The sequence below is a fragment of the Agrilus planipennis genome, unplaced genomic scaffold (genome assembly GCF_000699045.2).
Source record: "Agrilus planipennis isolate EAB-ADULT unplaced genomic scaffold, Apla_2.0 scaffold41, whole genome shotgun sequence".
NCBI classification, from domain to species: domain Eukaryota; kingdom Metazoa; phylum Arthropoda; class Insecta; order Coleoptera; family Buprestidae; genus Agrilus; species Agrilus planipennis.
This window is the reverse complement of record NW_020442445.1, coordinates 1,279,878-1,302,401: the sequence shown is the minus strand read 5'-3', so window position 1 is coordinate 1,302,401 and position 22,524 is coordinate 1,279,878. Positions and strand designations below refer to the sequence as shown.

The following is a 22,524-nucleotide window of genomic DNA, read 5'->3' as shown; positions in this document are numbered from 1 at the left end:
TTAATTTCTCACTTAACTATCATTTAAATAAATAAACTAATACTAACAAATTTACAGTGTGCCATTGCCAAAAGGATTCAGATTGTAAATATGGATACCTTTGTGATGGATGTAATTGTGTGCAAGGTAAGTTTAGATTTATCACCCAAAAAAAAAGTTGTTATTATATCGAAGCCAAAGCCTCTGTCAATTCATAAAAAAATTCTAAACAATTATTATAGGGGAAAAACACCTTTTCACGGGTTGTGAACATTGTCCTCCAGGAGTATCCTGTGATCCAACTACCGGAGCTTGCATCAAAGGTAAGAATTTGAATTTATTTTTCACAAACTGTTCGATAATCATGGTGAAGATTCTTTGCCATTTTCGCATTCAATTCTCTTGGATATTGGAATGTTTACTTCAAACAATCGCAATACTTTTCTACAAACGTTCATATTGGCAAACATCACCTATACTTTACATAAAATCTATTCTTATAACATAGATGCCTATGCGACAATATTTCCGAAAAATTCAAAAGGAACCATTCGATTATTACTTCGTTTTGTGGGAAAACTTTATATCTAGACGCCTTCTCTTGTTGCTAATAGTAAAAGTACTTTACTATCGTTAAGATGTTGTTGGTTTCTCTATTTGCGTTTTTTCAGTTTATCAGCCTCGACATTGTAAAATAGTAATTTCAGATTAGTTCTACTAAATGAGTAGAAAAGCCTTTAAAGATAAACGGATAAATTCTGTAAAATTATTTTACAGTGTAGAGGTTAGGGATGTCTTGCGTTTTAAATACTTGGTCGAAAATATCTGTTGCTTTGTACAGTTTCTGTCTTTTTTAGATACAGTATATGTGTGTATAGATTTGGGAACTATTTGTGATACTATTAGATTAAAGGTCTTTCATTATATGCATGTAAATAGTAGAAAGTCAATGCAGTTCTCGTTTTTACGAAAGTATGTATTTCTAATACTTAAAAACAAAATGTAGGTATATTTTTCTGCGGAAATAACCTGAAGTTTTTAATTTCACTAAATCACGAATAATATGCCTACAAATATATAAGGAATTTTGGAAAATTATTTAAAGGAAAGTGAGAACTGCTAGAATTTATGCTTGCCTTAATAATCACGTAAACGCTTTACTCCTAATCCTAACAATTTCAGCTCCGCTATTGGGATAAACATCTGCATATCGTTGACAGTGAATAATGTAGTTAGTCAATAGAATAATTTTCTAACAGTATTTTGTTGTTTTAAAGTAACAGATGCAGGTACAACAACTACATCAACACTAACTCACAATGAAAGCACAACGACCTTGACATACGACACGCTTGTACCCACTAATACCCTTCCTTCTTCAACCCTTGCTGAAGAAAATATTACTACCGAAACCACTACTATATTGGAACCATCAACTCTGCTTCCAATATTTAAACACGTCAGCACCGCCAAAACTACAACTACAACCGAAAAAGTTGTCTATGTAACACCTGAGAAAGCAAACGTTACAACTACAGCAAAACCAACTGACGAAAACGTAATAATAACTACAACAGGACAATCAGTGAGTCCCCCTCTAATGACAATAGCAGAGGAAGTAACAAAAGAATCAACGAAAATTTATTCAACAACAACTGAAAGAAAAGCGAAATCGTTTGAACATCCTACAACAATGGAAGCTCAACATGAACCAACAGAAACCTCAGAAGAATTGGTTACGGCAAAAGTATCACCAGTTTATCCTCAATCATCATCGGAACGTACCGCTACACCTAAGGAAGAAATCACAGCAAAAGTATCTCAAATTTTTCCAACAACTGAATCAATTGAGGTAGCAAAGGTTTCGCAAGTTTATCCGAAGGTGACAACGGGCGAGAACGAAAAACAACCAACTAGTACTGTGGAGACTTCAACTATTATAGAAGAAAATGTCACTAGGATACCTACAATATCAACCACTGAATATATTACATCTAAAATCGCATATCCTTCGACCACCAACGAGGTATTAACAACGTATTACGAACCTGAAACAGCAAAAACTGATGGACATACTAAATTCCACACATTTACCCCCACAACTACTAATTATGATGAAATAACAACAATAAGTCATCACATAGTCACAGAAGCAGCTGAACAAACGACATTAGAGTTTTCTTCCACGATGACGCCGTTCACAAGGGCAACTTTGAGCAGTTTCCCGAAAAGCGAAACACCAAAAACTACAATGACACCCGCTTTGCAGCCCTTATCTTCTACAGATACAACAATTAGATACACTTTTCCAGATACTTCCGAATCGACTAGTTCACAAGATAATAGAAAAATTTCTACGGAATCATCAACAATAATATCTACAGTTTCCGAAAGAAAACTCCAACACGAAACAACAACACGTACAGCAGGATATGGCGACATAACTCAGAAATCGAGTATACCAGTCAATACTGAAATAATTCCTGCAACAGATAAAACAGTTTCATCAGTATTTACTGAAACTAGTAGCAAAAGTGAAAGTGAAACTGCTTCCGAAACTCGTTTTACAAACCTAGAAACTGAGCCAACATCCCCAACAATTTTTGCACAATCTGATATAAAGAACCAAATTCCTGTAACTGTTCCTCCATCTTATACTTCCAGTAAGGTTGAATTATCCAGTGAGATTCTACAATCCGAACTAACAACACCTGCCACCTATTCGTCAATGACTACCGAATTAAGTCGCGAAAGTAAATATCCGAATGTTGTAACCACAGAAAGAATAACCACTCAAACATTTTCCACAATCTCACAAGTTAAAACAACAAACCCTTCATTTTCCACTGAAGCAAGCGGAGAAGGCAAAAGCCAGGGTACATCCTCTAAAACTGCAACTACACAAGAATTTGAACCAACATTAACAGTTTTTACTTCACAGTCGATTGAACAAGAAACGAAAATGCAAACCAAGGAAAGTGTGACTGATTCCGTCCCACCAACATACTTTACATTCTCAGAAACAAAAGAAACAACACACGAAATCCCTTCTTCATCAACAGAAGTTCGTAAAATGAATGACGGTGGAACTACAGCATTCAACTTCGTTACTGCTGCATCACCATCTGCATCAACAATGTCAAAAATGAGCACGGTGCCCGAATCGTACACAGTTCCTTCTGTGGCTGGAATTTCTGAAATAACAATGACTTACACAGAAATTACTAAACCTGGTGGGCAAGAACACCAACCAGAAACAGTTACAGAAGCTAACACTGCAACCACCCCTACGTCATTTACATCAAAGGCATCAACAGTAATCTCTGAAATTACAACTGAAAGTATCCAACGTAAAAATGAAAGTAATACTGAGGCAACAGTATCAGAAACAACTACAAAATGGCCTACAGAAATTCCACCTTCTACACCACCGAAAATGAGTCAAAGAACAACTCATGACATTATTAGCACACTGACAACTGGAAAATCTCAAACTAATCCAATTCTAGAAACTACTCCCAAAATATATTTCACTTTTCCTAGCAAAACACCTACGTCTTACGTAACCGAAACAATCGAGAATGAAACTACTAAAATCCTACCTGCTTATACTTATGCTCCAACTGCAGAATCTTCAACCCCGTTAATCATCACATTGGCAGAAACTACGGAAAAAAGTGACGAGAAAAATACTGCCACTGCTCCCAGTATTATTAAATTGATACCCGTTACTAAAACATTATCCACTCAAAAGACATTTGTAAAAGAATCGACGGGAAGTGTTTTAACCACTGAAAGTACAGCTCCTAGCACACAAATATCATACAAAGAAAGCAATGGTACTCCTCAAATTGCCACATCAGCTATATCTGTCGGTACTAAAGATGAATCTTATTCAACAACATTTGAAACATCTACGAGTACAGTCAAGCATTTTACTGAAACAACAACTACGTTACCAAAGCAAACCACAATTGCTAGTACACAAAAGTCCCACAAAGAAAGTCATGGTATACCTGAAAGTACCACACCTTTTATAACTGGTAATACTACAGAAGAACTTTATTCAACAACATCTGAAACACTTACGAGTACAGTCAAACATTTCACTGACACAACTACTTTACCAAAACAAACTACAGTTGCTAGCACACAAAAGTCATACAAAGAAAGTCATGGTATACCTGAAAATACTACACCTTTTATAACTGACAATACTACAGAAGAACTTTATTCAACAACATCTGAAACACCTACAAGTATAGTTAAGCATTTCACTGACACAACTACTTTACCAAAACAAACCACAATTGCTAGTACACAAAAGTCCCACAAAGAAAGTCATGGTATACCTGAAAGTACCACACCTTTTATAACTGGTAATACTACAGAAGAACTTTATTCAACAACATCTGAAACACTTACGAGTACAGTCAAACATTTCACTGACACAACTACTTTACCAAAACAAACTACAGTTGCTAGCACACAAAAGTCATACAAAGAAAGTCATGGTATACCTGAAAATACTACACCTTTTATAACTGACAATACTACAGAAGAACTTTATTCAACAACATCGGAAACACCTACAAGTACAGTTAAGCATTTCACTGACACAACTACTTTACCAAAACAAACTACAGTTGCTAGCACACAAAAGTCATACAAAGAAAGTCATGGTATACCTGAAAATACTACACCTTTTATAACTGACAATACTACAGAAGAACTTTATTCAACAACATCGGAAACACCTACAAGTACAGTTAAGCATTTCACTGACACAACTACTTTACCAAAACAAACTACAGTTGCTAGCACACAAAAGTCATACAAAGAAAGTCATGGTATACCTGAAAGTACCACGCCTTTCATGACTGACAGTACTAAAGAAGAATCTTTTCCAACAACATTGGAAGCATCTACAAAAACGACTAAGCCTTTCGCAGATACAACAACTACTTTACAAAATCAAAGTGCATTTCCTAGCACACAAAAGTCATACAAAGAAAGTGATGGTATACTTGAAACTACCACGTCTTTTATTCCCGGCGGTACTACAGAAGAATCTTATTCAACTCTTGAATCGTCTACACAAGGAGTCACAACAACTACTTCACCAACTCAAACTTCACTTCCTAGTACACAAGAGTCATATAAGGAAGGTATTGGTACACCTGAGACTACCACATCTATTATATCCAGCAGCAGTAAAGAAGAATCTTATTTAACAACGTTTGGAACATCTACAGAACACAAGGTATTCACTGAAAGTCCAACAGAGACAACAACCGCTTTTTCAACCAACTACACACCGTTACAAACAAATAAATTTACAAATCGAGATATAGTTTCTACAAGTACAACCGAAAATACCGAGACTACAGAGAATACCATTCCTTCTACAAAAACAAAACAAACAACAATACCAGCCCATGGTATTGAAACTTCAACTGCTACTTCGTCATATGGGCATGCTGAAACAAAAGAAGAAAATGCATTTACAAGCACGAGTCCCAGAGAAAGTACGAATGAATCCAAATCTGAAATCGCAACAACATCCAAAATGCCTACAACGCTTACAAGTAAGACTACTCAAAGTGCCATATACACCACTTCTTCTTTGGAGACCACAACTGCATTTGGAGAAAGTACAGAGAAAACTGCAATAGCTATTAAAGTTACAGAAGAAAATCTACAGAGCTCTACTTCTGAATACGAACCAACCACAATCATTCTAACTCATGATAAAGAATCTTCTACCTCCCCAGTTACAATCATTAGTCCAGAAAAAATGAGAAAGACGGAAACTTCAAGCGAGTTGACTATTACAACTACCCCAACGAGTAGTATTGACTCCAAAGGAGAAACAAAATCTGCTACTGAAACTACTGAAGGATATTCTAGCACAGAATACATCACAAAAGAGGCGACATTAGCTGCGAGCTCTTCAACGCCAGAGTTCACAAGTGAATATCCTGAACTAAGCCATAGCGAATCTCCAAAACCCACAGTGCTCTTAGAAGCACCAACTCCAACTACATCCTCAGAGTCACCTGAAACTTCAAAAGTACAAGAAAAAACAACAGAGACATTGTTTACTTCTACCACAAAATCGTACAAACTTCCAAAGCAACTTACGCCTAGTACAGAATCGGTAGCATACCAAAATCGTTCCTCGACATCCCGACCTTTGACATCCCAAAACGTAACCATGCTGACCGCTAACACAACTAAACAAATATGCAAAATGGCCAGAGATTGCCCTGCTACAGACACCTGCCTGAAAGGCCAATGTATTAATTCTTGTTCAACGGGGCAAAGTTGTGGTAAACATGCCCTTTGTACAGTTTCTAACCACACAGCACACTGTAGTTGTCCACCTGGATTTACTGGGAATGCAATGCAGGAGTGTTCGAAAGGTACATGGTACTAGATATTTGTAAAAATTGTAGTTATAGTTAGATATAGTGTTTACAGTATTTATTTATTTGTAGAATGAAAAGGTTAATAATGGTAGAATTAAGAGGTGTAAACTAAAAATATCTAAAGTGATTACCGACTGTATATCGTGTGATTAACGTTAATTCGTACAAGTTTCAGTTACTTTCATGTAGATTTATTAATTAGTGTTAAGTTTTTGTGAACTGAAACTTGCACAAATGCCATTTACATAGAATTTAAAAGTCTGCATGTATAGTCTAGATAAATTTACATTAGCAGGAAGTAGTGGTAATACTTAAATAATATCGTAGTTGTTTGGTATAACATTTCTTGAACAACGTATCCAAAAGAATAACTAAATAATAGGCATTTTAGTCAACTACGTGGGGTTTGTATTACTTATATATATATTTACAAACTTGAAACATAATCAAAAATCGTTATAACAACTACCCCCTACATGAAAACGACCAGCAAACCACAAGTGACGATATATTAACTATTAATTATAAATAATAAACCAGTTGGAATGTTCTCTTATAATTTTACTGTGTTGTAATTCCTTGCTACATGACCATCCCTGTGAAGGGATAACATTCAACGTACCGGTAAACTATCATGTCCCTCACATTATATATACGTTCACAGATGAATTTTGAGCATTTTTAAATTTCAAAATTTTTTACAGATTTAAAAAGTAAATTTACAAAACATCAATTTTTGATCAGCAGAAAAATACTTGTACATAAGCCTGTCTTTAAAATATCATAATCCTGCAATATACTCACTTTTCTATTCAGGTTTCTATTTCTTTCGTTTTTCTTAAAACTTTTATAAAGTTGAAATTTATATAAAAATACTACAACGTTTTGAAGTTGGTTCTGATATCTTCCTCAATCTCGGAACCCCATTTATCATCTGGTCATGTAGTAAAGTTTTATGACGAAATGTTTTAATAAATTAACAACTTCTTGATACTAAAACTAACTTCTATTTCAACACTAGAACCAGGTTTTCCAAAATCGCCCCAGCCCTGTACCAGCGATAACGATTGTCTCGAAAGCGAGGCATGTTTTATGTCAGTTTGTCAGGACCCATGTGAATTTACCAGCGCATGCGCACAAACGGCAAAATGTCAAGCAAAAATGCACAGACCAATCTGCACATGTCCTAAAGGATTCGAAGGAAACCCCGCTGTAAAATGCTTTAAAACTCATTCACAGAGTAAGCTAACAATAATAATATACCTAATAACTCTCTGTTACATATGTCCCCAAGGGTTGTAAAGTTTTAAAAAATCGAAACACTTATAGCACATTTTAAATATAACGTATGTATATACATTGCACATTGCCATTTTGTACATTCAATTAATATTATACTTGCATACTACAAATACAATTTTTCCACACATTCTGTAAACTATTTTTAAAATAATAATTTTAATAATTTTTCACTTACTTCACAATCTTCTACTACAAAGTTACTTATTATTAACAAATAATTGTAAACTAATTTAATTGTTTCATAAATTCACACTAAAAACAATCAATGTGCAAAAGCAAATTAAAAATTAGATTTTTCGACATTTCCCACTTAAAATTAATATAAAATGAAAATGCAGGATTAGGAATGCGTTCACATTTCAGCAGTTACAAATTGCAGAGGCGTCTCTCTAACCTTTGTAATTTTTTTTGTCAAAAACTAATTCATCAAATATAGTAGGAGGATGCATAACTAACGAAGATTGCGAATACACGGAAGCATGTATTGATCAAAGATGTCAAAGGCCGTGTGACCTACACAATCCTTGCACTCAAAACGCAGTCTGTATCAACACAAACCACGGGACAGATTGTAGCTGTTTAGAAGGATTCCATGGAAACGGTTACGTGAAATGTGCACCAGGTATAACACACTGTTATAAAACAAAACCCCTGGAACCTGTATCATTTCATATTTCTTCAATTTTAGTTTTCGATTATAAACCCGTCTGTCAATACAATGAAGATTGTCCGCCGGATAAACTATGTGATAGATTGAATCGACTTTGTATAAATCCATGCTTCGAAGACTCTTGCGGTGAAAATGCGGAATGTATTCCGCAAAACCACGAAGTAAAGTGTCAATGTTTGTCAGGCTTTGAAGGAAATCCTTACACCATTTGCGGAAGAGGTATATAAACGTACTCATAAACAACTGCCCCTCTAAACATTAAGTTTCACATCTTTTAGTGCACGGATGTCAAAGCGATGATGCATGCTCTTCTAATGAAGCTTGTATCAACGGTAGATGCAGTTCCCCTTGCCAGTGTGGTACAAATGCCATATGCGAAGTAATTTATCATAGAGCTACTTGTAAATGTCCTGCCGGTTTTACTGGAAATCCCTTATCCGGTTGTCATCCCCCCACCAATCCTTGTGATCCCAATCCTTGTGGACTTAGGGCTTTGTGCGAGCTTGACAACGGCAATCCTATTTGCTACTGTCCTAAAGGATTGACAGGAAATCCATTCAAAAGTTGCAGTAAGTAAAACATTAAACACCCAAACATTAATCAAATCAACTATTTTCCTTTTTTAGTTCCAGATGGCGATGAATGTGTTCCAAATCCTTGTGGTCCGAATTCCGGTTGTCGTGTAGTGAACAGAAAAGCTGTCTGCTTCTGTCTTCCAGAATTTGAAGGAACTCCCCCGCAAGTTCCTTGCACACTGCCTGCTAATCCGTGCGATCCATCACCTTGCGGACCCAATACCCAATGTACGATATTAGACAATGGTTTTGCTAAATGCACGTGTTTATCTGGATACCTAGAAAGTCCAAACACCATTCGTGGATGTGTTGAGCAAAGAAACCCATGCGAACCCAATCCCTGCGGACTCGGCGCATTGTGCGACGCGTCTCAGGAATCTGTCTGTTTCTGTCCTGCTGGAACCATCGGAAATCCGTATAGGAGTTGTGTACAACATGTTCCCATAATAACTTTATGTCAACCAGGACCATGTGGAGTTTATGCCGACTGTTACGTATCCAACAATCAAGAAAAATGTTACTGTAAACCAGGATATATCGGAGACCCTTACAGCGGTTGTCGACCTCAACCATTCTCGCCTTGCGTTCCAAATCCATGCAGTTATGGATCTGAATGTATCGTTACTCCAGACGGAAAATCTGTCTGCAAATGCCCAGAAGGAACCGTGGGCGATCCTACCTCAGCATTAGGATGTCAACGATACGAATGTGCCACAGATGACGACTGCAGCGATAACAACGCATGTATAGGTTTCAGATGTCAAAACCCATGTCACGGATGCTGCGGAATCAATGCGAACTGTAGAGTTGAAAAACATCATCCGGTGTGCACATGCAACAGCGGTTTAACTGGAAACCCATTGATTCGTTGCTCGCCTTTACCTGAACCAATGCCGCTCAACAATCCCTGTATACCTAGTCCGTGTGGATTAAATACGATATGTCAAGTTACTAATGGAAGGGCTGTTTGTTCCTGTCTTCCCGATTTCAAAGGTGATCCGCAGTTTGGCTGTCAACCGGAATGCATTCTCAATTCAGACTGTCCATCCGATAAAGCCTGTATTAACCGCTACTGTAAAAATCCTTGCTCTTTCGACAATCTTTGCGGTATAAACGCACTATGCAATGTCAGGGATCACACTGCCTTTTGTAGTTGTCCTACTGGTTATATTGGAGACCCTCGTTACCACTGTACGATAGAATGTGAGTTACAAATTATCCAAAATCATTAATGTTCTTCAATTTATATTCGTCATTTTTCGTTATAGCAACTATAACAATTCATCAACCAAATATTACAAGACCACTGCCGTGTTCTCCATCTCCATGCGACCCTAATATGGCATGCGACGTTTATGGTACACAAATTGCCATTTGCAATCCCTGTGCAGGACCTCATGCAGCTTACAATCCTTCGTGTGGACCACAATGTTTAACGGATGCAGATTGTCCTTTCGATAACGCGTGTATTAGTTACAAGTGCGTCGATCCTTGTCCAGGCTCTTGTGGAGTTAATGCCGAATGTAACGTAATTGCACATACTCCCGTTTGCTTTTGTCCACAAGGACTGATAGGAAATCCATTTGAACACTGTATAAAACCGGAATTAGGTATGCGAACACCTTTTTGTAATTGTTTATAAATGCCTAACAAAATGTATCAATTTCAGGTGTAATACCGAAAGTTGAAACGTGTGAAAACGTTGCATGTGGAGCTAACGCGGAATGCACCAGGCAACGACAAGGATTGGCCTGTGTGTGTAAAGAAGGTTTCTACGGAAATCCATGGTTAGCCTGTCACCCCGAATGTGTTGTCAATCCGGACTGCCCTTTGACAAAATCATGCATCAACAACAAATGTGTCAATCCTTGCAACGGTGTATGTGGCGTAGGAGCTAACTGTGACGTTGCTAATCACGTACCAATTTGTTTCTGTCCTTTGGAGCATACCGGAGATCCTTTCGTTTCTTGTTTCCCAATCCAACATCCTATCGTTCCCACAACAATAAAACCTCTTAATCCTTGCGATCCATCACCTTGTGGACCCTACAGCAGATGCATGATTTCTTCACAAGGATATGCAACTTGTTCTTGTCTTCCGGGATGCAAAGGTGTGCCACCAACATGCAAACCTGAATGTATTGTTAGTTCCGAATGTCCACAAACCCAAGCCTGTATCAATCAAAAATGCATAGATCCTTGCCAAGGAACATGTGGCGCTAATGCACTGTGTAAAGTAATCAACCACAATCCAGTCTGCAGTTGTCCACCTGGTCAACAAGGCGATCCGTTCACGAGCTGTTATACACCCATTGCAGTAGAACCCAAGAAACCTGAAAACCCCTGCATTCCGTCGCCGTGTGGCCCGAATTCTATTTGCCAAATAAACCAAGGGCGTCCAGTTTGTTCTTGCGTTGCAAATTACATCGGTAATCCACCTTACTGTAGACCTGAATGCGTTATCAATCAGGAATGTCCAAGTGATAAAGCTTGTATAAAAGAAAGATGTACCGATCCTTGTCCAGGAAGTTGTGGACAAAATGCGAGATGTAACGTAGTCAATCACACGCCGTTCTGCAGCTGCTTAGAGGGTTTCAAAGGCGATGCATTCGTAGGATGCGAGAAAATTATTGTTGAAATTACACCGAAGGACCCTTGCAATCCTTCGCCGTGTGGTCTAAATGCACAGTGTTCGATAGCAGACGGTGTAGCAAGATGTAGCTGTATACCGCCTTATATAGGAAATCCGTATGCCGGAGGATGCAGACCAGAATGTACCATTAATTCAGAATGTGCCAGTAATTTAGCTTGTATTGCTCAACACTGCAGAAATCCGTGCGAAGGTCTATGCGGCCTAAACGCCGAATGCACGGTGACTAATCACATTCCCGCTTGTTCTTGTGTGGTTGGTTTTACCGGAGATCCTTTCACGGCATGTAGAAAACAACCCGAAATACCGGAACCACCTAAGAACCCATGCGAACCGTCTCCTTGTGGATTGAATAGTCTTTGCAGAGTTAGTAATAACCACGCCATTTGCTCTTGTCAAGAAGGTTTCTTCGGTGCACCTCCAAACTGTAGACCAGAATGTCTTGTAAGTTCCGAGTGTTCGCTTGACAAAGCATGCATAAACCAAAAATGTCAAGATCCTTGCCGTGGCTCGTGTGGCTTAGAAGCTCGTTGTCAAACCATCAACCATAACCCCGTCTGCAGTTGTCCTCCACTGTATACCGGTGATCCATTCATTTCGTGTATCAAAGAAGGTATGAGATGAAAATGAATTTTATTAATATTTTTTACAAAAATACATCTTCCTTTCCAGAACCAAAAATAGCTCCACCTACTAGCCCATGCGTACCTTCTCCTTGCGGTATGAATGCAGAATGTCGTGTCGTCGATTCCAGAGCTGTATGTTCCTGCCTGCCTGATATGTTTGGTGCTCCTCCGAACTGTAGACCGGAATGTATTATCCATCAAGATTGTCCCTTACATCTAGCCTGTTTCAACAACAAATGTAAAGATCCTTGTATTGGATCATGTGGTTTTAACGCCCAGTGTGTCACGCAAAATCATCGACCAATTTGTTCGTGTGTTGAAGGCTTCGAAGGAGATCCATTTTCAGGATGTAACCCCGTTCAAGGTAAGTTTGTTTTTATTCTTCTCTTCGAACCAATATAAATGGAAAATCCTGCAGTTATAGTTGAAGAAATACGAAATCCTTGTAATCCTTCTCCTTGCGGTTCAAACGCAATATGTAAAGAATTTAATGGAGCAGGCTCGTGTACCTGTATTAAAGATTATTTCGGAGATCCTTACATAGGCTGTAGACCAGAGTGTTTGATAAATGACGATTGTTCGTTTGATAAAGTTTGTGTGTTAAATAAATGCCAGGATCCTTGTCCTGGAAGTTGTGGAATAAACGCCGATTGCGAAGTTGTAAATCACCGTCCTTCATGTATCTGCTTACCTGGGTTTACTGGAAATCCTTTGGTTCTTTGTCGAGAAATAGTCGAAATTAGTAAGGCTTCTCTATTGCATGTGTCTTACTTTTCTTAATCTATTTTCTTACTTAGCTGTTCCGATTATTGTTAATCCATGCGCACCATCGCCTTGTGGGCCGTACAGTATATGTAGAGAAGTTAATGACAGACCGGTTTGTACTTGCGAATTAGGATGTATCGGATCACCACCGAACTGTAGACCCGAATGCATTACAAACGCCGAATGTGCATTAGATAAAGCTTGCAATAATCAAAGATGTATCGATCCATGTCCCGGAACGTGTGGTCTTAATGCACTTTGTAGAGTAGTTAGTCACAATCCCTTTTGTAGCTGTCCTCCTGAATTCACCGGTGATCCTTTCACCAGATGTTTCCCCGAAGAAAGTAAGGACACTACATCTTTCACTGTATCTGTATATTCTTTCTACCGTTTGTTGTCTCATTTGTAGAATTCGAAATAGTCGAAATTATAAATCCTTGTGTTCCGTCTCCATGCGGCCCATTTTCATTGTGTCACAATGTAAATGAACAAGCAGTTTGCAGCTGTCTGCCAAATTACTTCGGTGTAGCGCCAAATTGCAGACCAGAATGTGTCCTTAATTCTGAATGTCCATCAAATAAAGCTTGTCAAAATCAAAGATGTATAGATCCTTGTCCAGGATCATGTGGAGCTAATGCTGAATGCAAAGTCATTAATCACGTTCCCGTTTGTTATTGTTTACCGCAGTTTACTGGTGATCCGTTTTTGGGATGCCTTCAAAGTAAGCATTTCCAATTGCAATATTGCCTACAGCTTTCACGCTTAATAAAATTAATTCCCGCCAAATAAGCATTAACCAAAGGACGCAAAAAAAAAACCGAGCGATAATAAAAACTATTAAAACACTAAAATTCGATCTAAAAAAGGTTTTTCTTAACAAATATATAATGCGATTAGGTGGTGTAAACAATTAATTTAATTAATAATAAAATGAACTAGAATAGGAATAGGAATAATCACAAACGAATAAAACAATTAAAAAGCACTAAACGGCTTCTAACCCAAACCAATTAAAACCAAGTGCACTTAATGACAGTAAATGCTGTAGTAACGTCAAATAGCGACATACTGCAAATTAAAATGAATAATACCTTTTTAACGTCGTAACAGAAAGAATAACAATTTCGGCTAATAAAGCCCTAATTATTCGACTACTTTTTCAGTAAGAGTGATTGAGCCAGAAATAAGGCAACCATGTGTACCAAATCCATGCGGTCCAAATGCGATATGTAAAGAACAAAACGAAGTAGGCTCTTGTAGTTGCATTCCGGATTATTTTGGAGATCCTTATACTGGTTGTAGACCGGAATGTTTAATGAACACAGACTGTCCAAAACATAGAGCCTGTATAAATACTAGATGCGAAGATCCATGTCCAGGCACTTGTGGCATAAATGCAGAATGTTCCGTTATAAATCACACGCCGATTTGCAATTGTTTTACTGGCTACATTGGAAACCCGCTGACTTCTTGTTTATTACCAGAAATTAGTAAGACTTCTATCTTTTCTTTATTTTCAGATTTACAACTAAGTACTTATATCTTTAACTTTTATATATCTACAATCACTATCTTTTCTATGCCTTTTACATTATTTATTGTTTTCCTCTTTCTTCAAAAGTCGAACCCAGACCGCAAACTAATCCTTGTGCAAATTCTCCGTGTGGACCATTCAGCCAATGCCGCGTAGTAAACGACCATGCGGTATGTTCGTGTCAGCAAGACTACATAGGAGCACCGCCAAGTTGCAGGCCAGAATGTATAATAAGCGCCGATTGTTCTCCCGATAGGGCTTGTATTAATTCTAAATGTCAAGATCCTTGTCCTGGAACATGCGGTTTAAATGCCAGATGTTTAGTTGTTAATCACAATCCCATATGCAGCTGTTCGCCGGGCTTCACCGGAGATCCATTCGTTCGTTGCGTTGTGGAAGAAAGTAAGCAGCAGCAATCACTGTTGCAGCCAATACTATTTTATTCTCCAAATTTTAAATTACAGAAAAGGATATTGCTACTGTTCCCGAAAACACTTGCGTTCCTTCTCCATGCGGAGCTAATTCTATATGTAGAATTGTAAATAATCAACCAGCATGCTCTTGTTTACCGAATTACATCGGTAGACCTCCTAACTGCCGGCCCGAATGCATGATAAATGCGGAATGTCCTTTAAATCTTGCTTGCATACAAGAAAAATGTAGAGATCCTTGTCCTGGTTCCTGCGGGATAAATACAAACTGTAGAGTCATAAGTCATTCGCCCGTTTGCAACTGCGAACAAGGGTTCTCAGGAGATCCGTTTATCGGATGTTCCCCAACACCGAGTAAGAATTGTACCTCACAATCTTTTTATACCAGTAAAATAAAATTATTGATTCGATTTTAGTAGAACCTAAAATCGAAGAAAACCGTAACCCGTGTAATCCTTCGCCTTGTGGTGCGAATGCCATTTGTAAAGAGCGTAACGGTCTGGGATCTTGCGTTTGCTTACCAGAATATATCGGCGATCCCTACACATGTTGTCGCCCCGAATGTATCACAAATTCTGATTGCCCGATGGACAAAGCATGCATGAACAATAAATGCCGAAATCCATGTCCTGGTACTTGCGGAATTAATGCCGAATGCGTCGTTAATAATCATGCTCCGACCTGTTTCTGTTCGGAAGGATTTACTGGCGATCCATTAACCGCCTGTCATCAACGACCACTTAGTACGTAATCTCCAATATTTACTCAAATTTTACCTTGTTTAACGTGATGATATCATTTAGTTGAAGAAACGAAAAATCCTTGTGACCCATCGCCTTGTGGACCTTATAGTAACTGCAGAGTAACAAATAATCATGCGGTCTGCTCTTGCCAACCTAATTACATCGGAACGCCTCCAACGTGTAGGCCCGAATGCATGATTAGCTCCGAATGTCCTTTAGATAAAGCATGCGTTAATCTGCGATGCGTCGATCCTTGTCCAGGCACATGCGGTCTTAGTGCCGTATGCAAAGTGGTCAATCACAATCCTGTTTGTAGTTGTTTGCCACAATATACCGGTGATCCGTTCGTTCGATGTGTACAGGAAGAAAGTAATGCTTTCCAGATACAAGAATTGAAAACATTTTTTTACCGATTCTAAACTTGTAGGACCTGTAATAGTTAAAGAAAATCCAAATCCCTGTTTGCCTTCACCATGCGGTCCAAATTCGCAATGCCGGGTTATAAATAACACCCCTGCATGTTCCTGTTTATCGAACTATATCGGGAGAGCTCCAAATTGTCGACCAGAATGTAGAACTAATTCCGAATGTGCTTCAAATAAAGCGTGCCAGAATGAAAAATGCATTGATCCTTGCCCCGGTTCTTGCGGAATTAATACTGATTGTATGGTTATTAATCATCGATCGGTGTGCTCATGTCAAGAAGGTTTTACCGGCGATCCCTTCTCCGGATGCACACAAATTCCTCGTAAGACAGCACGCGATTAAAGTAAATCGCTTGCGATAATAATTTGGCGAAAATTTTAGTTATTCAACCGACTGAGGAACCTCGTAACCCTTGTAATCCATCCCCTTGCGGAGCCAATGCGTTGTGTAAAGAGAGAAACGGGATCGGTTCGTGTACATGTATCCCTGAATATTTCGGGGATCCGTACACGGGTTGTCGACCAGAATGTGTAACAAATTCCGACTGCCCACAAACTAGAGCCTGTATCAACAACAAATGTAGAGATCCATGCCCCGGAACTTGCGGAATAAACGCAGAATGTGTAGTTACGAACCATGCACCTTCATGTTTCTGCATTACTGGCTATACCGGAAATCCTCTTATCTCTTGCAGTCTACCGATTCCTTGTAAGATATCTACCTATTACTATTGCATCTTGATTTTATACTCTTTGCTTTCAAACATTTCAATTTCTGCTTATCTTTAGTGGAAGAAAACAAGCCTGAACCGTGCGTTCCCTCGCCATGTGGCCCTTACAGTGAATGTCGCGTAGTCAATGATCATGCTGTATGTTCCTGTCAAAAAGATTATATAGGAACTCCTCCAGCATGTAAACCAGAATGCATGATAAGCGCAGACTGTCCGCAAGACAAAGCATGCATTAACAAAAAATGTCAAAATCCCTGCCCAGGAACATGCGGCCTAAATGCACGTTGCGTAGTCGTAAATCATAATCCTATTTGTAGTTGTAATCCAGGTTTTACAGGAGATCCGTTTACTAGGTGTTTGGTAGAAGAAAGTAAGCCTATTGTCTATCTGTATTCTTAAACTTTTCTTGCATGTACTTTTATACTTTCAGAGAGTGTTGATGTAGTGAACACAAATCCTTGTATACCCTCACCATGTGGACCTAATTCTCAGTGTAAAGTAGTCGGTAATCAAGTTGCATGCTCTTGTTTACCTAACTATATAGGACGTGCACCCAACTGTCGACCAGAATGTGTAATAAATGAAGAATGTCCCGGAAACTTAGCTTGCCAAAAAGAAAGATGTGTTGATCCTTGTCCCGGATCATGTGGCTCCTTTTCTGATTGTAGAGTAATAAACCATGCTCCTGTATGTCAATGTATTAGCGGATATACGGGAGATCCATTTAGTGGTTGTTCTATTATTCCTAGTAGTAAGCCTCTTTTTTCTACTTTATATGTACATTTACACTATTTTATACTCTTTGCATGATTTACTATATTTATTTTCAGCTCCTATTACTGAAAAGCCAATACAACCTTGTAATCCATCGCCTTGCGGCGCAAATGCCGTGTGTCGGGAACAAAACGGCGCTGGATCATGTTCATGTTTACCCGAATATTTAGGAGATCCGTACGTAGGTTGCAGACCTGAATGCGTTGTAAATTCGGACTGTGATAGAAGTCGCGCCTGCGTTAACAACAAATGTATAGATCCTTGTTTAGGCTCTTGCGGTCTAAATGCCGAATGTCAAGTGTTTAATCATGCGCCCTCTTGCATTTGCTTACCCGGTTACAGCGGTGACCCAACCAGATCATGCGAAATAATTCAAGCCAGTAAGATATTTCTAAACCTAATCGAATCAATAGAAGCAACTGTTTATTGTTAATTTTCTTCAGAAATAATTGAAAATTTAAACCCATGCGATCCGTCGCCCTGTGGACCTTACAGCCAATGCAAAGTGATAAACGATCACGCTGTTTGCTCTTGTAACGCGGGATATATTGGAATACCACCGGCATGTAAACCTGAATGTCTTATAAGCTCCGAATGTCCCCAAGATAAAGCATGTATAGAACAAAAATGTGGCGATCCATGTCCAAACACGTGTGGAATAAACGCTAAATGTCAAGTTATAAACCACAACCCTATATGTAGTTGCATGCCAGGCTTTACAGGGGATCCTTTCGTTATCTGTCTCAAACAAGAGAGTATGTTCTATACTATTTGTTTCTATTTTTCTCTGTACTTCATTCTCTCTTTATTCTAGTATCTACGACTCCTAAACCCAACAGTAATCCTTGCGTACCGTCACCATGCGGTCCAAATTCTCAATGTAAAGTAATTGGTACACAGCCTGTGTGTTCTTGTTTGCCGAATTATGTCGGTCGAGCACCAAATTGCAGACCCGAGTGCACTCAAGATACCGAATGTCCGAACAATTTAGCATGTATTAAAGAAAAATGTAGAGATCCTTGTGTAAATGTGTGCGGTTTAAATGCAAAATGCACAGTAGTTAATCACCTTCCGCTATGTTCATGTTTACCTGGTTATATAGGGGATCCATTCTCTTCATGCAACCTCCCTCTTCGTAAGAAATGCAATACGATCATAAGCATTACAGAATTATATAACTGCATTTCCAATCCCTTTGCAGCAATAGATAAAGGACCGCCAACAACTCCCTGCTCACCATCACCGTGTGGTCCCAATTCTGAATGCCGTGAACGAAATAATGCCGGATCATGCTCCTGTCTTCCAGGATTTGAAGGCAATCCCTACGACAAAGATCTCGGCTGTCGCAGAGAATGTGAAAATAATAACGACTGTAGTCCACCCTTGGCTTGTGTCTCTTTTAAATGTAAAGACCCATGTCCTGGTACTTGCGGCGTTTTTGCCGAATGCCAAGTGATAAATCACATCCCAACTTGTACATGTGTACAAGGTTATACGGGAGATCCGTTCTACCAGTGTAACGAAATAATAGGTAGTACATTTATCCACAATTATTTCAATCTTTTATAACATATGCATAACTCGTTCTATACAGAAACAACTCGAGAACCAGACAATCCCTGCCAACCAACCCCTTGTGGCCCCAACAGTCAATGTAGAAATGTAAACCATCAGGCAGTTTGCTCATGTTTACCTTCTTACATTGGCACACCTCCACAATGTCGCCCTGAGTGTGTAGTTAGCTCAGAATGCCCGTTAGATAAAGCCTGTATTAACAGAAAATGCGCTGATCCTTGCCCGAATACGTGCGGAATAGGAGCTCAGTGCTCAACGAGAAACCATCACCCCATTTGTGCGTGTCCACCCGGTTATACTGGCGATCCATTTTCAAGATGTTCTCTATTACGTAAGAGATGATGATATTCTTAATTTCCTTTTTACTTACAATCAGTGTCGTTGCATTTCAGCTGAAGAGCCAAAACAAACTGAACGAACACCGTCTTGTTATCCCTCTCCTTGTGGACCTAATTCACAATGTCAAATGACAGGCGGACTCCCATCATGTTCTTGTCTTGCGAATTACATAGGTACCCCGCCAAACTGTCGACCCGAATGTGTGCTTAACTCTGAATGTGGCAGCGAGTTAGCATGTATAAATCAGAAGTGTCAAGACCCGTGCCCTGGTTCATGCGGTAGCAATGCTCGTTGTCACGTTCTCAATCACACACCGATTTGCACCTGCCAAGATGGCCTAACGGGCGACCCGTTCGTTCAATGTGTACAAATACCGGCCACCACAACACCAGCTACAATCGACCCTTGCAATCCCTCACCTTGTGGTCCTAATGCAATTTGTCGTGACGGAATCTGCTCTTGCTTGCCGGAATACCAAGGCAACCCTTACGAATCCTGCAGACCTGAATGTATTGTTAGCTCGGAATGTAACCGAGATAAAGCCTGTGTACGAAACAAATGCGTAAACCCGTGCATAGGAACCTGCGGAAATAATGCACAATGTGACGTTGTAAACCACATACCGGTGTGTTCATGCCCTGATGGTTTTACTGGAGATCCATTCACTAACTGTCGTGTTGCCGATAAAATATCTCCCGAAGCTAAATTAGATCCGTGTAGCGGGTCACCTTGTGGTCCGAACAGTCAATGTCGCCCCGTCAATGGTCAAGCAGTTTGTTCCTGCCTCCAAGGATACATGGGTTCACCACCGTCATGCAAACCAGAATGCATCGTTAGCAACGAATGTCCTCCTACGAAAACCTGCATAAACCAGAAATGTACCAATCCGTGCTTAGGATCGTGTGGCCTAAGGGCCAGATGCGAAGTTATACATCACAATCCCATTTGTAGTTGCCCAGAGGGTATGACAGGAGACCCTTTCACTATTTGTCAAGAAGTTGTCAGGGTTGTAGAAGAACGACCAGAAATTACTAACCCTTGCCAACCATCGCCCTGCGGTCCTAACTCTGAATGCAAGGTTTCTAATGCGGTTCCCGTTTGTCAATGTAGAGAAAACTACATTGGACAGCCTCCAAACTGTAGACCCGAATGCGTAATTAATCCTGATTGCCCAGCGACTTCCGCATGTATTAACAATAGATGTAGAGATCCTTGCCCTGGTAGTTGTGGTGAAAACGCAGAATGCAGAGTCGTTTCACACACAGTTTCCTGCTCGTGTCTGGAAGGATATACAGGAAATCCATTTGTACAATGTTTACTGCAGAAAACAGAAATCATCAACCCTTGCGAACCATCGCCGTGCGGTAGTAACGCAATTTGTACCCAGAGGAACGGGGTAGGTGCTTGTAGCTGTATCGAAGACTATCAAGGAAATCCATACGAGGGCTGCCGTCCCGAGTGTATTCTAAGTTCAGATTGTCCCACAAACAGAGCTTGTATACGTAGTAAATGTCAAGACCCTTGCCCAGGAATATGTGGACAATTTGCAGAATGTTCAGTAGTTAATCACATACCTGTTTGCACTTGTATAACCGGCTATATTGGTGATCCATTTGCTAATTGCTACCCTGCTCCGCCTCCGCAAAGTAAGTTAATAAATTTTGTCAATTATTTTAGTTTTTAATATCCGCTTTGTATTCTGCAGCAACTGAAGCTCCTATTAACCCATGTAATCCATCGCCGTGTGGTCCAAACAGCCAATGCCGAAATACAAACGACCAAGCTGTTTGCTCCTGTTTACCCGAATATACCGGAGCGCCTCCCAATTGCAAACCTGAATGCGTTGTTAATTCCGAATGTCCACAAGACAGAGCTTGTCACAAATTCAAATGTACGAACCCTTGTGCAGGAACTTGTGGATTAAACGCCCGATGTGAGGTTATTAATCACAACCCGATTTGTAGCTGTGGAAAAGGTTTAACAGGTGATCCCTTCACCCGATGTGTAGAAGGTAATTTCGATAGGTCGGTAGCACATGATCCTTTATCACAAAAATATAATTTTCTTTCAGTTGTTGTTCCAACTCCAAGGCCAGCGACAAATCCATGTATTCCGTCACCGTGTGGTCCAAATTCAGAATGTCGTGTGATCGGTGATCAGCCTTCTTGCTCGTGCCTTAGAAATTACATTGGCGCACCACCAAACTGTCGTCCGGAATGTAGTGTTAATACCGACTGTAATTCAAATTTGGCTTGTATATCAGAAAAGTGTAGAGATCCTTGTCCTGGTTCCTGTGGTTTTAACGCTGCTTGTCGCGTTCAAAACCATATACCCATTTGTACCTGCATTGAAGGTTTCACTGGCGATCCGTTCACTCAATGTACCCCACATGTCGGTACGTAGACACTGCAGTTCTATATTCGTTTTTCCCTTAGTATAACTTTGCTATTTTTACTATCTACAGAACCACCAAAGTCAGTTCCAACAAACCCCTGTCAACCATCTCCATGCGGGCCAAATGCTCAGTGCGATAACGGCATTTGTACATGCCTCACGGACTATCAAGGAGATCCGTATCAAGGATGCCGACCTGAATGTACAATGAATACCGACTGCTCTCCGAATAGGGCGTGCATTAATAAAAAATGCGTTGATCCCTGTCCAGGAACTTGCGGTCAAAGTGCGGAATGCGCTGTTGTCAATCACATACCTACTTGCAGTTGCCCTACCAACTTCGAAGGAGATCCGTTTGTCCTGTGCAAACCAATTGTGCCAGGTAAAATAACATCCACACAGCAAACTACCCCCTTTATCGAACCATTGAAATTACTCATTTTCTCTGCTTTAGTAAATACCACAAATGGCGCGGTAAACGCCATCTATAGTACGATGCTACATTTAGGATTACGTATGCTCCAACAAGGACCATTTAAATGTATGGATATCTACTTGCTGAAACGAAATCCGCCGTAGCT

General features: G+C 39.6%; 2 protein-coding genes across 13 annotated transcripts in view; one reads left to right on the top strand and one right to left on the bottom strand.

Annotated features, from left to right (window-relative positions):
* Nucleotides 1–22,524, bottom strand: part of LOC108733576 (protein transport protein SEC31-like) — a 260,375-nt gene that overhangs the window by 204,770 nt on the left and 33,081 nt on the right. The window lies entirely within an intron of this gene.
* Nucleotides 1–22,524, top strand: part of LOC108733574 — a 78,383-nt gene that overhangs the window by 23,919 nt on the left and 31,940 nt on the right. For 4 of the 12 annotated variants that reach the window (XM_025980428.1, XM_025980427.1, XM_025980426.1 and 1 more), the window contains 32 exons: nucleotides 58–126; nucleotides 222–302; nucleotides 1,257–6,404; nucleotides 7,432–7,650; nucleotides 8,149–8,334; nucleotides 8,401–8,601; nucleotides 8,661–8,951; nucleotides 9,009–10,160; nucleotides 10,226–10,567; nucleotides 10,627–12,219; nucleotides 12,279–12,596; nucleotides 12,651–12,974; nucleotides 13,030–13,341; nucleotides 13,407–13,718; nucleotides 14,161–14,487; nucleotides 14,619–14,933; nucleotides 14,996–15,316; nucleotides 15,379–15,705; nucleotides 15,766–16,074; nucleotides 16,133–16,453; nucleotides 16,513–16,839; nucleotides 16,920–17,231; nucleotides 17,292–17,612; nucleotides 17,692–18,015; nucleotides 18,079–18,390; nucleotides 18,450–18,770; nucleotides 18,837–19,166; nucleotides 19,230–19,541; nucleotides 19,603–21,195; nucleotides 21,255–21,560; nucleotides 21,621–21,944; nucleotides 22,014–22,325. In XM_025980428.1, coding sequence (XP_025836213.1) covers nucleotides 58–126; nucleotides 222–302; nucleotides 1,257–6,404; nucleotides 7,432–7,650; nucleotides 8,149–8,334; nucleotides 8,401–8,601; nucleotides 8,661–8,951; nucleotides 9,009–10,160; nucleotides 10,226–10,567; nucleotides 10,627–12,219; nucleotides 12,279–12,596; nucleotides 12,651–12,974; nucleotides 13,030–13,341; nucleotides 13,407–13,718; nucleotides 14,161–14,487; nucleotides 14,619–14,933; nucleotides 14,996–15,316; nucleotides 15,379–15,705; nucleotides 15,766–16,074; nucleotides 16,133–16,453; nucleotides 16,513–16,839; nucleotides 16,920–17,231; nucleotides 17,292–17,612; nucleotides 17,692–18,015; nucleotides 18,079–18,390; nucleotides 18,450–18,770; nucleotides 18,837–19,166; nucleotides 19,230–19,541; nucleotides 19,603–21,195; nucleotides 21,255–21,560; nucleotides 21,621–21,944; nucleotides 22,014–22,325 — 17,562 coding nt within the window. The remainder of the gene's footprint in view (nucleotides 1–57; nucleotides 127–221; nucleotides 303–1,256; nucleotides 6,405–7,431; nucleotides 7,651–8,148; nucleotides 8,335–8,400; nucleotides 8,602–8,660; nucleotides 8,952–9,008; nucleotides 10,161–10,225; nucleotides 10,568–10,626; nucleotides 12,220–12,278; nucleotides 12,597–12,650; nucleotides 12,975–13,029; nucleotides 13,342–13,406; nucleotides 13,719–14,160; nucleotides 14,488–14,618; nucleotides 14,934–14,995; nucleotides 15,317–15,378; nucleotides 15,706–15,765; nucleotides 16,075–16,132; nucleotides 16,454–16,512; nucleotides 16,840–16,919; nucleotides 17,232–17,291; nucleotides 17,613–17,691; nucleotides 18,016–18,078; nucleotides 18,391–18,449; nucleotides 18,771–18,836; nucleotides 19,167–19,229; nucleotides 19,542–19,602; nucleotides 21,196–21,254; nucleotides 21,561–21,620; nucleotides 21,945–22,013; nucleotides 22,326–22,524) is intronic. The other 8 variants (XM_025980435.1, XM_025980424.1, XM_025980425.1 and 5 more) reach the window with 7 other exon arrangements.